Source organism: Electrophorus electricus, chromosome 16 (genome assembly GCF_013358815.1).
Source record: "Electrophorus electricus isolate fEleEle1 chromosome 16, fEleEle1.pri, whole genome shotgun sequence".
Lineage (NCBI taxonomy): Eukaryota > Metazoa > Chordata > Actinopteri > Gymnotiformes > Gymnotidae > Electrophorus > Electrophorus electricus.
Window position 1 is genome coordinate 13,588,667 of NC_049550.1, and position 15,443 is coordinate 13,604,109.

The window sequence follows — 15,443 nt, forward strand, 5'->3', positions numbered from 1 at the left end:
TTCATCTAGGTCTGTTGCTTCTACCTGTACAAATTACAGCGAGAGAACAAATATATATGTATATATGGCATTAAAGGACTTACATTTGTTTATTGTTTAAAGTGCTTTTGTAACTAGTCATGTACACCCATGTTGTATAATCAAATTTATAATTTATTTAAGTCATATTCCTACAGTCATGTACACCCATGTTGTATAATCAAATTTATAATTCATTTAAGTCATATAACTCCGTTACCTTGACGACCAGCATTCCAATGGTCTGATCAGTCGAAACTTTGCCCTCGTACCTAGAACGTCCAAACACTGGACTGTTATCGTTCTCATCAGAAAGGGAGACACTGACACTGGCTAGTGCGCTGTTGGTGGAAGGGGGGTTCTCTTTGGCTTGAATCTTGGCATTTTAGGAAGAAACAATAACTTCAATTGGTTAATAAAATACACATTGTGGGTAAAGAGTTTTAATTATCTGCTGTGATGTGCTGCATTGTGAGTGGTTGTGTGTGGACCCGCAACAGCGGAGCTCTTTATATACCATTAAATATCCAATTAATTAATTACCCTAACACGTGCGTGTTAATTCATTAACCTAACTTGTCTTAACACGCATGTGTTAGGTTAATGAATTAATTCATTAACCGAACACACATTAATTCATTAATCTAACACATACATGTTAATTCATTAACCTAACACATACATATTAATTCAAAAACAAATGTGTATTACATTTTCTCATTTGAAAGAACACACTAGTGATGGTATCTGTGTACGAAGGATTGGAGGTTTTTTTATGCAACTCACCTGTGCTTTGAACTCATAACATTTTATGGTACATTATTTTATGACAGGGACACACCAATCAGATTGTTTTTTTGTTGACTAACTCTTACCTGAAACACAAATCTCCTGATGGTTTCCCTGTCCAGCTCAGCAGGTGTCTTCACTCTGATGGAACCGTCTGGACTGAGGGAGAAAGGAACTGTATCCGGAATAACTTGCAGTTTTCCTGTGAAGCCTCCCTGTGAAGCAGTTAGGGTATTGGACTAATAAAAAGGAAGTTGCTGGGTCAAGCCCCACCACAGCCAAAGTGCCACTGTTGGGCCCCAGAGCAAGGCCCTTAACCCTCTATTACTCAAATTGTACTCAGTGACAACTGTAAGTTGCTTTGGATAATACAGTCTGCTAAATGCTGTAAATATATACAGCCTTTAGAGTTTTGTAATGTTTAAGATCTCTAGAAGCTTCACAGTACCTTATCCAAGTCTGTTACGTGGACTTGGAGCACAAACTGGTCTCTGGGAGAATTTTCTGGAATAACTGCGGTGTACTCGCTCTGGTTGAACTCTGGCAGATTGTCATTCATGTCATTAACCGTGACGAATACCACAGCATTGGCTGTCTTAGTGCCATCATCCTGCTGCACTGCCTAAACACACACACACAAATGATTTTCGAGGTCTACTTTTTTCTTAGGATTGTAAACACTGGCCTTGTATCACATTTAATTGTTTGTGTGTTTTGTTTTTTTTTGTTTGTTGATAAACATACCTGTATTTGGACTACAATATTTTCTATCTCCTCCCTGTCCAGTGCATGGCCCACTGAGATGACCCCACTGTTTGGCTCAATGCTGAACCTGCTCAGATACTCATTTGGGTTTACTGGAACAGACATGATAAAAAGAAAGCAGCGTTTATAATAAACTTCAATTAGGAATTTGCCCAAAGGCAACTCAAGACACAGCTTTGAATTCCAGAGCAGTGCTGAGCCAGATCCCAACGCTCTGCTAGACGTCTAGATTTCCCGCGAGTGACGTTTCGCAGGTAGAGGCTCATTATATCCATAATAATAACGTTCAGAGATGTAGGAGAGAGCTGGTAGGAGTGTGCACCTGCAGTTATGCTGTAGACTACAGGCTGGTTGATCCCTGTGTCTCCATCCTGGGCTTTTACAGCCTCTGGAGAGATCGATGGGAAAGGACCCACCTGAGGTTCAGAAACATAAAGGGAAGTTCCAAAACGCCTTCTACTATAGGATGTATGCCGCTGTCACGTGGGGAAGCTTTTTAAAAGGTGAAGAAATATAAAACGATGCAAGATTTGATGTAGAATGTAGCTGAGTTACCTCATTCTCTGGAATGGATGCCTGGTACAGACTGTGATCAAAATAAGGGTTCATGTTGTCAAAGTCTGACACGGAGATGACAATGTTTGCCGTATCTTTGAAGTCGCCAATGTCCTGCAGAGAACAGAAAGGTAAAGCTTCCCATCTGGATAGTGGGGATAACTGGAGAAACCCCAAAAAATGTTTTATAAAACAGGATTTATGTGTTAAAATTAGATATTTTTAGAACTTGGAGAATAGAAACCCAAACTTGAGAAAGTAAACACATCAGGGGCAAAGCAGTCTCGCACGAAGGTTGTGTGATTACAAACATATAGATGGGATTTAATTGTAATTATAAATATGTGGATGTGATTTAATTGGATTTCATACAAACGAAGCTATGAGAACAGCTGGAACCGTTTGTAACTGTTCAGTTCTCAGAAACGTGCAGCTGAGTTTATACTGGACAACAGTGGTCACAATGCTACCAGAGATTGTTTCCAACCCAATCGAACACACCTTTCCATTTTATTATTGTTTTATTTAGATTTTATCATCTTCTTCAGATATCCTTTACTAGCTGAATGTAGTATTGTAGGTCTGGGTTGATGTCCACTGGGTTCATGTTGCAAATGTGCCATGTTTCCATTTGACACACCTGTCTTAACTTTGGCAAATGAGCAACTCTGCCCTCTCTCACTACCAAAATGTGTGTCCTCACAGAGTATTTTAAAGGTTTGAGTTTTGAGAGGCATCCCACATGGGTCACTAGTTTGGAGGGTTGGTGCTGAGGCCTACCTTGGCTTCTACAGTGAAGTTGTAGAGATTGACGAGGTTGTAGTTAAGACGCTTAGTCAGTATGATGACCCCGTCATTACGCAGTTCCAGCTCATTTGGAACAGGAGGCTTGTTACCGGTACAGTCATGGTTACCATTTGACAAGGTCAACAAACAACAGTCACGGTTACCATTTGACAAGGTCAACAAACAACAGTCACGGTTACCATTTGACAAGGTCAACCAACAGTGCGAATGTGATTAATAAGGAATGAAACAACAGTGGCAGCATCAAGCAATTAGTGTCAACTAGATCATTTATTTATTTAAGTAGTCATTTTGCTTGACACTAGCCCACTACAGTTAGCTAATGTGGAAGACTGTGAGTCACATTAATGACAGGAAGAACCGTTTTGTAGTTTCCATTCATGTTATTTGCAGTGCACTGAGTTGTATGGTACGCTGCAAACAGCTCACCAGTATGGAGTACGACACCCTGCTGTTCTCTGAGGAGACATCAGCATCCAATGCCTGGACTCTCAGCACAATATAGCCCACATCTTCTCTCTAGGCAAAGTGGACATTTCAATTTGAATGTATTAGTAAAAACATACCAAGCTGACCTGAATCCCAGTTAATGGGTCATTCTGAATTCCTATCGAGGTGGTGACATATGTTAAGTTCACAGAATGATGAAATGTAAATATTTAAATAAATGTGTAACAGAACATAGTGTAAAATTTGACTGGACTCACTTCAGACACGGTAGTTTGGTACAGTTTGTTTTCAAAAACTGGTGCGTTGTCGTTGATGTCCCCAACATTAAGGATACGTCTGTTTTTCATCTGTGACAAAGTGACATCTTTTTGTTTGTTTGTCTTTAAAGACAAAAAGGTTTAGCTTCCATCAACATCAGTTGCAAAAATGCACCTAATTTGCACCTACCCTTGAATTTTTGCAGGTCACTGAATAATACAGCTTTCCACCAGACTGGCAAAACAGAACATAGTAATTATTAATATGACCTGAAAAAAGATTCAGCTTCTATAGGTTTCATCACACCACTCTTACAAACACTGTATGTAAGTATTTGTGGCCATACGGTGCCCACACTGCGCGTTATACTGTGTATGACTATGTATGTGACGAATAAACCAAACTTGAACTTGAACAAATGAAAGGAAGCAGGAAGTAGGCACCTCCTTCAGAGCGTCTGCGTCCAGAGCTTTGGTGGTTTGGACGCTGGCTGTGGTGTCTCCAGGAATAAAGCTCAGCCTCAGAAAGGTCACACCACTGGGAAAGAGATAAGGCTCCAGCTCCAGGTTATCCGAGGGCTGTAAGTTGGTGAGAGTCTCCACGTCCCCTGTATGAGAGTCAAAGATGAAGTGAAACAGTAACACAGCTTGACTTGCTACTGAAGAGCTGAAGCTCAACTTTACAACTTTACATGCGTCACCTCAGGATCGCTGCTGTAGAGGCAGCATGCAAAGTGTAAAGTAATTTATTTAAGTATAAGGAATGAAATTGGAAAGACAATACAATGAGTTTTGGGGGTAGGAGAAGGATATGTGCGCGCCCCCCCCCCCCCCCCCCCCCCAATAATTTCTGCTCATACTACTCATAAAACATGTTAGGTTGGGTGGTGTGCTCAGCCCCCCCTTAGATTTGAAATTAAACCTACGCCACTGATCATTAGTGTTTACTGGCTAATTAACTAATAAAAAAATACCTCCATTAAAAAATCTGTTGCTCTTGATAAGATACTTGTTATTTTTATTTTATTTGCATTTTAAAAACATGCTATAAAGAGATTGTGGAATACACAATCTTACTTGTTTGGTATAATAGCTCCCTTCTACAGCATGTATGAGTGGGCCACTCTGATTTGTCTACAGTGCATGTACAAATGGGATCTACTGTCTACAGTGCATGTATTTACATTTATGACATTTAGCTGAGGCTTTTATCCAAAACCAATTATGACAATTGAAGGTTAAAGTCTTGCTCAGGAGCCAAACAGTGGCAACTTGGCAGTGGTGGGGCTTGAACTAGTAACCTTCCAATTACAAATCATGTACCTTAACCACTGAGCTATTGTGTCAGAGTGGGCCCCTGTTATATGTTTACAGTGCAAGTATGAGTGGGCCCCTGTTACGTGTCTACAGTGCATCAGTGATATGCTATGGCAGCTCCGCTACATGTCTACAGTGTATGAATCGGTGGTGTTTGATATAGTATTCCTGTTACATGTCTACAGTGTATGTATCAGTGGTGTTTAATAGTCCTGTTACATGTATCAATGGTGTTTGTTATAGTAGTCCTGTTACATATATCAGTAGTGTTTGTTATAGTAGTCCTGTTACATGTATCAGTGGTGTTTGTTATAATAGTCCTGTTACATGTAACAGGACTACTCTAACAAACACCACTAGTACATGTATCAGTGGTGTTTGTTATAGTAGTCCTGTTACATATATCAGTAGTGTTTGTTATAGTAGTCCTGTTACATGCATCAGTGGTGTTTGTTATAGTAGTCCTGTTACATATATCAGTAGTGTTTGTTATAGTAGTCCTGTTACATGCATCAGTGGTGTTTGTTATAATAGTCCTGTTACATGTATCAGTGGTGTGCACAGACATGTGTACCTTCATAGCCCTCAAGGATGTTGCCGACATTGTAGTCAGTTCCACTTGTGCAGTTTATGGCTGAGGAACCTGGGGAAGGCAGACAGTGAACACATCTCCCTGTAACAATCTCCTCCATTACAGATGCCAAATTAGACTCACTTCTCTTTCATCTTGAAATGAGAGAAGGAGAGAAATAAGCAGTGCAGTGTGTGGAAGGGACAGAGATGGAAACAGCGGGCATGTTCTTGAGCATCATTAAGATACACTTTCTTCTCAAGCTTGAAGCCATATTTCACCATTCTCAAATGTTTATTTTTAATATTTCTTTCTTTTTCCATGTCCCAAGGGGAACTCACTGAGAAGAGATATCTCTCTTTTCTCATAATAATCTCTGGATCAAATGATTCATTCTCCAGGCAGAGATATATAGAGGAGACTGGATGAGTTTATAGGCAGATTACAGATCCTGGGAAATCGAAACTCATTGTTCTCAGTTCAGTTCCATCTGAATCAATACACTGCACTTTACTGTGTTAGAAATACTCATTAAACAGAATACTCATGAATGTCTTGAATTAAAATAGATTATTGCACTTTAGTAATTCTCATTAAACAGAATACTCCTGAATGTCTTGGATTAAGATACATTAACACACTTTACTTGTGATCCCCTGATAATTGATGGATTATGATGGATTATCATGGGATAATCCATGACATGGTATTTTAAGTATGTCTCTATCAGGGACAACATTTACAAGAAAGAACATTTAGCTGATGGTTAAACATGATTTTGAGAGGTCTTGTTTAGACTGCACCACCAGTAATTTCAGTCAGCATTATAATTAAAGATATTTTAATCATCATAATTAAAAGAGCACATTAATCATAATACATTTTCACCCATCCTTTGTACATGAATACGTGTACTTACCAATGACAGCCCATGTGCTGTGTACAAACAAACAAGCTAGAATGGCTAAGGAAGAGAGCAGGTTCATGTTCATACAGAACAGGTACGCGGGGTTCCCACTCACACCTCGCTGTATATCCTGGACGTGTATGCCTTTCACTTCAGTCGAGATCAGACAGAAGTGAAGGGTGGAGAACTGCAGCAGGGCAGATCACCCTCTCTCTCTCTCTCTCTCTCTCTCTCTCTCTCTCTCTCTCTCTCTCTCTCTCTCTCTCTCTCTCTCTCTCTCTCTCTCTCTCTCTCTCTCTCTCTCTCTCTCTCTCTCTCTCTCTCTCTCTCCACTTCTATGGCTTGTTGTAAAAGGTGATTACTGTTAAAGAGGTGTCGACATGTCTCAAAGGTCTCTGTTGGACAGCAGTCAGTGCAGGGTAATCATCTGAGACCTATTGGACCAGATGTGTACTCTTACATTTGACTGCATGTGACACTGCCTGTCCATAGCAACCATGCCAATGTCATAGCAGACGAAGTGTGTGTGTGTGTGTGTGTGTGTGTGTGTGTGTATTTCAAGCAGCAGCTTTTAATTATTGACAGACTGTATCTCAATTGATTCGTATAAAAGTATATTAAAGATGTTATCAGCTCATTTATGGCAGGAGATTTTATGACGATTACAAATGAAAAATCACGATGGTGTCACCACAGGCAGTATCTTCCTTTACGGGATCTGAAGTCTATTCTTATCTTCACACATAATTATCTTAATGTTAAATTCTTTTTGTGCTGTTAAACAAGGACAAGGTACATGCTATCACTTAGTAACTGACACCTACGAACATCTGAGAACATGTTCAGCTGATAACACTGTTAGATTACACAAATAGTTCCGTAGTTTATACAGAAATACAAATAAGAGTAAACGGTTTAATTTAACGGTCATAGCCTGTGCAGTCTATGGCGGGGGTCATTTAATTAGAAGGTACTGAATACGTTTTTCACTTTCTCCCTCATACACCGAAAGGAGTGTGCTTACACGTACGGAAAACTGATATTTCAGAAAGAGTTGCGATCCTGGTGTAACCTTCACACAGTTCCCTCGCATGGCACATTTCGCTCTCTACACTCATCTTTCAGTGAGTTAATGGATCACGTTCGGCTTAAGTTACCAGTGGGTTTGCCAGCGTCCTGTAATCTGACATAACAATAAAAAACAAACTAACTAACAAGCCACAAGTAAACGTTTGTTGAGCGTTTAATGAAATCACGTGTGTCTGCACTGAGGCTCGCCGGTGTCACGTGATTTGCGCGTCAGCACCCACTATGTCGGACGCGGACGACCTGAAAGCGTTGAGCGCTTTACTGAACGGGATAGCGCAGAAGGTTTACTACGGCAAGTCAGAAATCTCAGAAGAGCTGCTGAAAAGCGAAATTTACCCTGATGCGTCGCAAGAGGAATTCCACGCGTTGCACGAAAAAATGAGAGGCCTTTTAAAGGTAAAGCTAGTGTGTGTGTAAATAAACAGGCTAAGCTACGTTAGCCAGCTGGGAGGTTGGTCCAGCATCGGAGACCGTCCGTGCTGCAGACGAGATTTGGAGCTTCATTTATTTATCGTCTTCCCAGTTTGGACGTAATCCATCCTGAACTGCAGTTTTGTAATGCTAATAAACCGTTTGCGAGCGGGCCCAGAACATTCATGCGCTTTCTTTAAACGTCCTCTGATGGAGGTTTCCAACGCGGCGTTTTAAAGATGCTCGGCTTGCTTTTTGTGCTTGGCCAGGGTGTCGCTTTTAAAACACCGAAAGCGCTTTAGTTTTCCAGTAAGATGGCCAGATAGCCACACTGTGCTCGTTATCTGCAACGTTACAGGATTATTTCGCAGCCCGGTCCAACAAGGATGGTCTAGACGATGGGCCAATGTTAGAAACGACTCATACACTCAGTGCTTAACATCCACAACGCGTCTAACTACATAGTTATTTAATTTAAAAAACGGTTATCTTTTCCCGTGTCGGACTTCGGCAGCCAGATGGCAGCATTTTTGTTCGACCCTGTTGCCAGACCTGTTACTTATTTCGGAGTTTCTCAACTCTCACCTGACGGACCACATTTCAGCCCCAACCAGTGCTCAGTACACCTATATCAATTATTCAGCATTCTTACGTGGTTCAGGAGTGTTTAGATTTGAGTTCAAGTTGTGTCTTGAGAATTTTTAAAATATTGTTATTACCCATTACAGCGTCATCCGGATGTGTTTCTCACTTGCTCATTTTTGGTTCATTTGGCTTGGCCTTCCCTACCAGTCGATGGCTAGCGCAGACATGGACCAAACACAGCTGGAAGCATTCCTCACGGCTCAGACGCGCAAACACGGGGGTGTGAGCACGGAACAGGCGGCTGCTCTGGCCCGTTTCTGGAAGGCACACCGCGCCCGGGTGCGGGACAGCCTGCAGACGCAGAGCCGCTGGGAGCCAGGCCTCCGCGCCCTCAACTGGAGGGTGGATGTACAGACAGCGTCCAGCAGGGGGCAGACGTCCAGCACCCCTGTGGCCCTGGTGGAGCTGGAGCTGGGACGAAATGGGCAGGTGAGGTTTGTGACCGGCGTGGCCTGTCTTTGGGTCGCGCTCTCCCAGATTCCAGCATGCTGAAGAACAGCCTCATACACCCACCACTCGTAAGAATTTCTTCTTAAAACCCACTTTTTTTTTTCTTCTTCGTTTTTCACAAAGATTCTGACGTTCACCAGTGTTTTATTCCCTGGCCAACTGTGAGAAATAAAGTTGGAATTCCAAGGAATAAAGTTACAAATAAGCAAACATAAAAGGGCAGAAGCAGGCCTCCATAGATTTGTGTGTGCACTCAGCCCTGTATGGGATTGGTGGGGTGTTTAGGAACAGCTGCCATGCGCTTTCAGTGTACAAGGATGATGGAATTCATCATCATAAGAACTAAGATTCAAACAGTATCCTGGTCACATCTTCCATAGACTTTTTCTTATGGCAGTGAAAAACAAATGTAAAAAAACTGTTGAATGGTTTTGGTGAATGAGGCCCAATGAATTTTGACATTTTACTGGGAGTTGGGATTGAAAACAAACGACTGGATCACCTGAGGACTGGAATAGCAAATGTTGACCTAAGAACATCGGAGGTCGGTTTTGCAGATTCTCTTATGTTCACCTTTTTTAAACGTTTAAATGAGGAGATAGATGAGCATCTGTGTAAAAGTGTGAAATTCTTCTCGGGGCGAGAGAGAGCGATGAAGAGGCAGCATGAAGGCGGTGATGGTGCATGTAAAACCAAACATGCCCACACCGGGAGTCTGCCTTCTCAGAACTATGAATGCTAATCTGAGGTCTGTGCTCCTACTTGACGAACAGGACGCATGTCTACAGCGTCAAGTGTGCGTTTCACTGCAGATCTGGTATTTGGCGCACCTGCTTGAGCTCATCAGCCAACTATGAATACCTTATAATTCAAGCCTAAATTGAATTGTGTGTGGGGTCTCTATAGTTGAGGCAGTGTGTCCTTGAAAGCACACCAGAACGTGGCAATGGGTGCTGGGTGCTAATCTGAAGGCTCAGTTTAATGAATATGTGTTTGCGTTTCTCGCGTCTGATGCTTGATCACGGGAATGTGGTTCGTGAGCCTTCTAAGTCGCTCACCTTTGATTCAGTCCTCCAGACAGCATTGTCTGCCTCTTCTGGCCACTCTCAAATGGCAGCTTGAACAAGCAGAAGAGGACAAGTGGCTCTCCTTCGGGATGGAGTTTCTCAACAAAGCATCTGCCACTGTTTGTGCAGGAGTGATTTGCAACTCATAAGCAGGAGTGCAATTTCAGTTGACCTGGACCCTGTACAGCACTGTGCCAGCGAAGCCGAGACTCAAGTCGGATTAAACGGAAGGGGGGGGGGGTCAAAGAAGACAGGGGGCAACTTAGCAATGCAGGAAGTCCATTCGAGCCACTTTTCTCATTTTAATTAACCACTTATACATCCATTTGTCTTTGGTGATGTAAGTGCTTCAGAAACTCCAGGGCCTTCTGTCCTCTATCTGATGGTGCAGATCTGCGAGTTGTACCTATCTGCAGCAGCCGCATCTGGTCAAGTAAACCTTTAAAGTTTCTACCTGTGTGAGCATGATGTACATTTTTTCAGTTGTTCAGAAATCTTGCTCTGCTGCAGGTGCTGATATTGTTCTAGTCAGTGGTGAATGGAAACGCACTCCTCCACCTTCCACACTTCTGGACATCATCTCACTGCCTGTGCCAACACATGAGGGGTGCGGACACTGCCCGCAGTCCATTATACTAGAAGCCTAATAAACCAACAACAGTCATGGATAAACTGCAAGGAACTTTTGTACGCAGCACTTCCTCCATCTCTCTCACACACACACACACACACACACACACACACACACACACACCATAGTGTTGAATGCAGAGGCTCGATATACACATATAAGCGTAGTGTCTTCTCTCACTTTCTCATTGTTACCTCTGCCTGTATTTATGGGAAAGCAAAAAGCTCGTGTGTGTGTGTGTGTGTGTGTGTGTGTGTGTGTGTGTGTTCTCTGACTGAGAGGGCTCCAGTTGTTTAGACTCCAGCCTAATGTACTAGTGTAAGGATTACTGCCTTGGAGACAACAAAGCAATATTGTTCTGCACAAGAGCGTCTGCTAAATGCTGTAAATGTAGCCTGCACACCTGTTCTAGAACCCAGCCCACTGATCCGGCAGACCCTGGGGCTGTAAGCATGACAACCCTCTTGGCGTGTCATGGCGGCCCCTTCGCTGGACCGCTGTGCTTGGTGGTTCAGGGCTACTCTTCGTGGGACTGCCGCTGCTGTAGGAGCTCACATAACTAAATTGCCAAGCCAAGGCTGGGAGCTTATTGGATTTCCTTTGGCATTGTCATCTGGTGTGTGTGTGTGTGTGTGTGTGTGTGTGTGTGCGCGCGCGCACGCCTCAGTATCTGACCACACTGCCCTGACAATAACCTCAGGTCTTCAGTGGCAGTTGAGCTGTGCGTGTTGTAGTCACCGGGTAGAAATCTAAGAAGTGTTGAAGGAATTTGTGAGCCACAAATGCTAACCAGGCTAACGGGGGAAAAGGGCTAGTGGAACCAGTTATATTCTCATGACTTGTAAGGTAATTGGTGTTGGCATTTTATTGGGGTCAGATATTGTTAATAAAGCAAATTGATATATACATATCAGTGTTTACTGTTTCTGCTTGACCCCATGATCACCTCTGCTGTGATGAGATTCTGAGCTCATTTGTGAAGCTGACGTGCACAGAGACCTGTCTACTTTCCATAGAAAATGCAGCAAGATATTTTAAAAATACTGACTTCTGCTGTGGGGGACAACCCAGTATATTTATTTTTCAAAACAGTATTTAATGTTAAATTCCAAGGCTGGGGAGCCTTTCATCAGAAGACAATTTTCTGTTTTGTTTTTTTCTTCTTTCTTTAATGCCAGCTGGTTAAATTGGCGCGCCTTATAGCCAGATGACACTTTAGTACTTTGCTTTGTGGCGTCCTGCTAATGAAGGTTAATTCTGAGTGGCTCAGCTAGGTGTGTATGCGCTGTTGACTATGTTGTGTAAGGGAGCTGGTCTAGCCTAGACTTGTCTTTTAGTTTGTGTAGCGTCATGTTGGCAGCAGCAAGCACGCTAGTCTCAGTCATAACCCAGAGCGAATGCCCTCGGCGAGGGTGTGGTTATTTCTTACGAAGGTGTCTGTAAAGCTCATAAAACACAACCCCGTATGCTCATCGTTTGGGATGTGACCGTATTAGGGCTTGTAATGGCGTCTTCCGGCGGTATTTTAAGGTGCATCTGAAGAATGACGAGCACTGTGGCGTGTTTTCGGATGGGTCGAGCAGTGTAACACCGACCGCCCACGCGGTCGTGCGTGACTCTCGAGCCCGCGCCTGCAGCCTGGGGCCGAAGTGCGTCCTGCGCGCGATACCTTGCTTCGCGGTGTTGGGATGACGCGGCGGCCCCGCGCCCCCGCTCGAGGCAGACTCCTGCGCGGCCGGGATAACAGGAAACATGAGCGCATTAGCCAGATTAGCGTCCATCAAATCGAGACGAATGCCTTCCTCTCGGCAGTCTCCCCTTTGCTCGTTGCAGTAGAAATGTGGGATTTCGATGACGGCGGAGTTATCCATCGGGACGAGACGCGGCCGCGCCCTGCGCCCCTCTGCTGTGCGAGGTTAAGTGCCCTTGTGCCCTGTGCACTCCCTGGCCTGTTCACGCACACAGGCCGGGCCGCAGAGAGGTGTAGGTATGCTATAAGTGCCATGTGCCTCTGTGAATGCCTGTAGGGTAGATGTCGGGGGGAAGGACCTGCACTACCTGTTTGAAGCCGAACGTTGCTGTAATCACAGACAGTGACCTGCTCCTCCAGTATGGCGCGTCGCTTCTTAATTGGCACAATATAATACACTGGTTGTTCGCTGGCATGTATTTTGTTGTATTGGAATTGACGCGTCTTTATTTATTTATTTATTTATTTATTTATTTATTTATTTATTTAATTAATTTTTTTTTTTACACTTTCCAAACATTAACCTGGTCACAGACCCTGCTATATTTATGTCTGTCTGTTTTTGTCTCTGTTTTGTCTTTCTTTTTGCCCACCCCCAGCACAGGATCTCTGTGCTGATTGTTCTGTCTCTGGAGTCCCCACTTGATGAGCAGTTCCATATGCAGTATTGTATCAGTAAACATAAATGAAAAGTATCAGGGCACCTTCATGAATTTGTGCGTGCGTGTCCATGCCTCCATGTGCATTCACTTATCAGTCAGAATTTGGGGGGGGGGGGCTGTGCATATGCATGTGTGAACGTGCGTCTCTAATTCAGCAGCTATGCCGCTTGCTCTCTCTCTATTCAGTTTAATTCAAGGTAGTTTTATTGGCATGACTATACCAGGTACAATTTTGCCAGAGCACCATCTCACCCCCTCACTTCACAAAAACACAGTCATGGAGAAGTTCAGCCATAAATCTCACAGCTGCGAATTTCCCATGCTAATAAATCATTCAGATATCATTACGCTTCTCGTGGTTTTGTTTTTTTTTTTCCTCTCTCTTTTCGCTTCAGGCTTTGTGTTGTGATTCCTGAAAGGCTCTTAATCAGACTGTTCTGGTGTGACATTTTAAACACACTGTCCTGCTCTGGGCCACAACAAACCAACACAAAGAGGAGCTCGTTATGCACGAGTACTAGTGAACGCTAGCGGCAGGGTGTGTTGGAAGTGTTCAGGACGGACTTCCCCTTCTGCTTCAGGATGATGAGGGCTGCAGACTAGTTCCTCTTTTTTCATCTCTTGGCAAATATTTTTCACCCTCACCAGGAGGTCAGCGTTCTTGAACAAACAGGTGATCTGACTCCTCTCTCCAGTGGTCAGAACCCTGTAGGAGTGCCCTTTGTTTTCAGAACGTGGAGGGGGTCGTTCAGCGTTATGGTGATATGTTTTTTTTCTGCGGGTGTCCATTTAAAATGTTTCTCGTTTAAATTAATGTTTTCCTTTCTCTCTTTGGCAGGACTCTGAGTTTGTGTCCTTGGAATTCGATGAGCTGAGGGTTAATCAAGTGCTGAAGAAGCTGGAAGACATTCAAAAACACATTGACAGCCTAGTACACCACAGCTAGTGTGTGTGTGTGTGTGTGTGTGTGTGTGTGTGTGTGTGTGTGTGTAAGAACATTGACTCGCTAACACCCTAATTACTGCACTTTGTTATTTCTGGATATTATATTGTCATTAAGTGCCAAAGTGATTTTGGCCACAAAAGAATGTTTGTGAACATTTTTTTTTTCTTGAAATCTAACCATCAAAATAAAAACTCATTTTTCCTACCTGCTGCTGTGTTCATTAGTGTTTTTCCAGTTAATTAATTATTGTATTTAACATTTGGGGTGACCTTAGCTAAAGAATCACATACCGGTTGTTCAAGATTGTTACCAACTGTCATACAGCCTGAGTTTGTCAGTTACTCATGATGACATGATCACACACAATCCAAAGCAATTCAAACAATACCCCAGTGAGCAGCCGTGTGTCTCTGATACACAGTCAGCATCAATGAACACCATCTCTGTTTTACCACTGCGGCCCGGATTTTATTGCCAACTTCCCGTCATATTCCAGAGGTTGGAAAAAGTAGATTGTCTTTTTTTAATGATTTTTATTACTATTTTAAAAAATCTTTTTTTGAGAGCAACACAACGGCATTTTCTACTGATGCTTAAATATATACGTTGTCAGGTGTGTTGTTGAGGTATCAGAGGTCACATTTATTTACTTTATTTCCAAACAAAATGGTTTTTTATCACTTATATATTTACATCTTTTCATTATTATTTTACTGTCATCAATGTACAAAGTGATGGAGACAGCCTGCTCCCTAACTTGAACAAGTGCTGCTGTTGTATTGCATTGAAGTCCTCTGTTGACCTTGCAATCAGCACTCAGCACGGTCAGGTCTGCACTACAGTGACCAACACTCAGCACGATCAAATCTGCACCACGGCAATCAGCACTCAGCACGGTCAGGTCTGAACCACGGCAATCAGCACTCAGCACGGTCAGGTCTGCACCACGGGACTCGGCACGGTCAGGTCTGCACCACGGCAATCAGCACTCAGCACGGTCAGGTCTGCACCACGGCAATCAGCACTCAGCACGGTCAGGTCTGCACCACGGCACTCGGCACGGTCAGGTCTGCACCACGGCAATCAGCACGGTCAGGTCTGCACCACGGCAATCAGCACTCAGCACGGTCAGGTCTGCACCACGGCACTCGGCACGGTCAGGTCTGCACCACGGCAATCAGCACGGTCAGGTCTGCACCACGGCAATCAGCACTCAGCACGGTCAGGTCTGCACCACGGCACTCGGCACGGTCAGGTCTGCACCACGGCAATCAGCACTCAGCACGGTCAGGTCTGCACCACGGCAATCAGCACTCAGCACGGTCAGGTCTGCACCACGGCACTCGGCACGGTCAG

The 15,443-nt window shown here is 43.6% G+C and overlaps 1 protein-coding gene across 1 annotated transcript; it reads left to right on the forward strand.

Annotated features, from left to right (window-relative positions):
• Positions 1-7,739: 7,739 nt before the first annotated feature.
• Positions 7,740-14,291, forward strand: commd1 (copper metabolism (Murr1) domain containing 1). Its single transcript, XM_027013754.2, has 3 exons — positions 7,740-7,921; positions 8,729-9,010; positions 13,980-14,291. Exons 1-3 carry the CDS (start codon positions 7,748-7,750, stop codon positions 14,085-14,087), a joined length of 564 nt encoding a protein of 187 aa, XP_026869555.2. The 5' UTR covers positions 7,740-7,747; the 3' UTR covers positions 14,088-14,291.
• Positions 14,292-15,443: the final 1,152 nt, after the last annotated feature.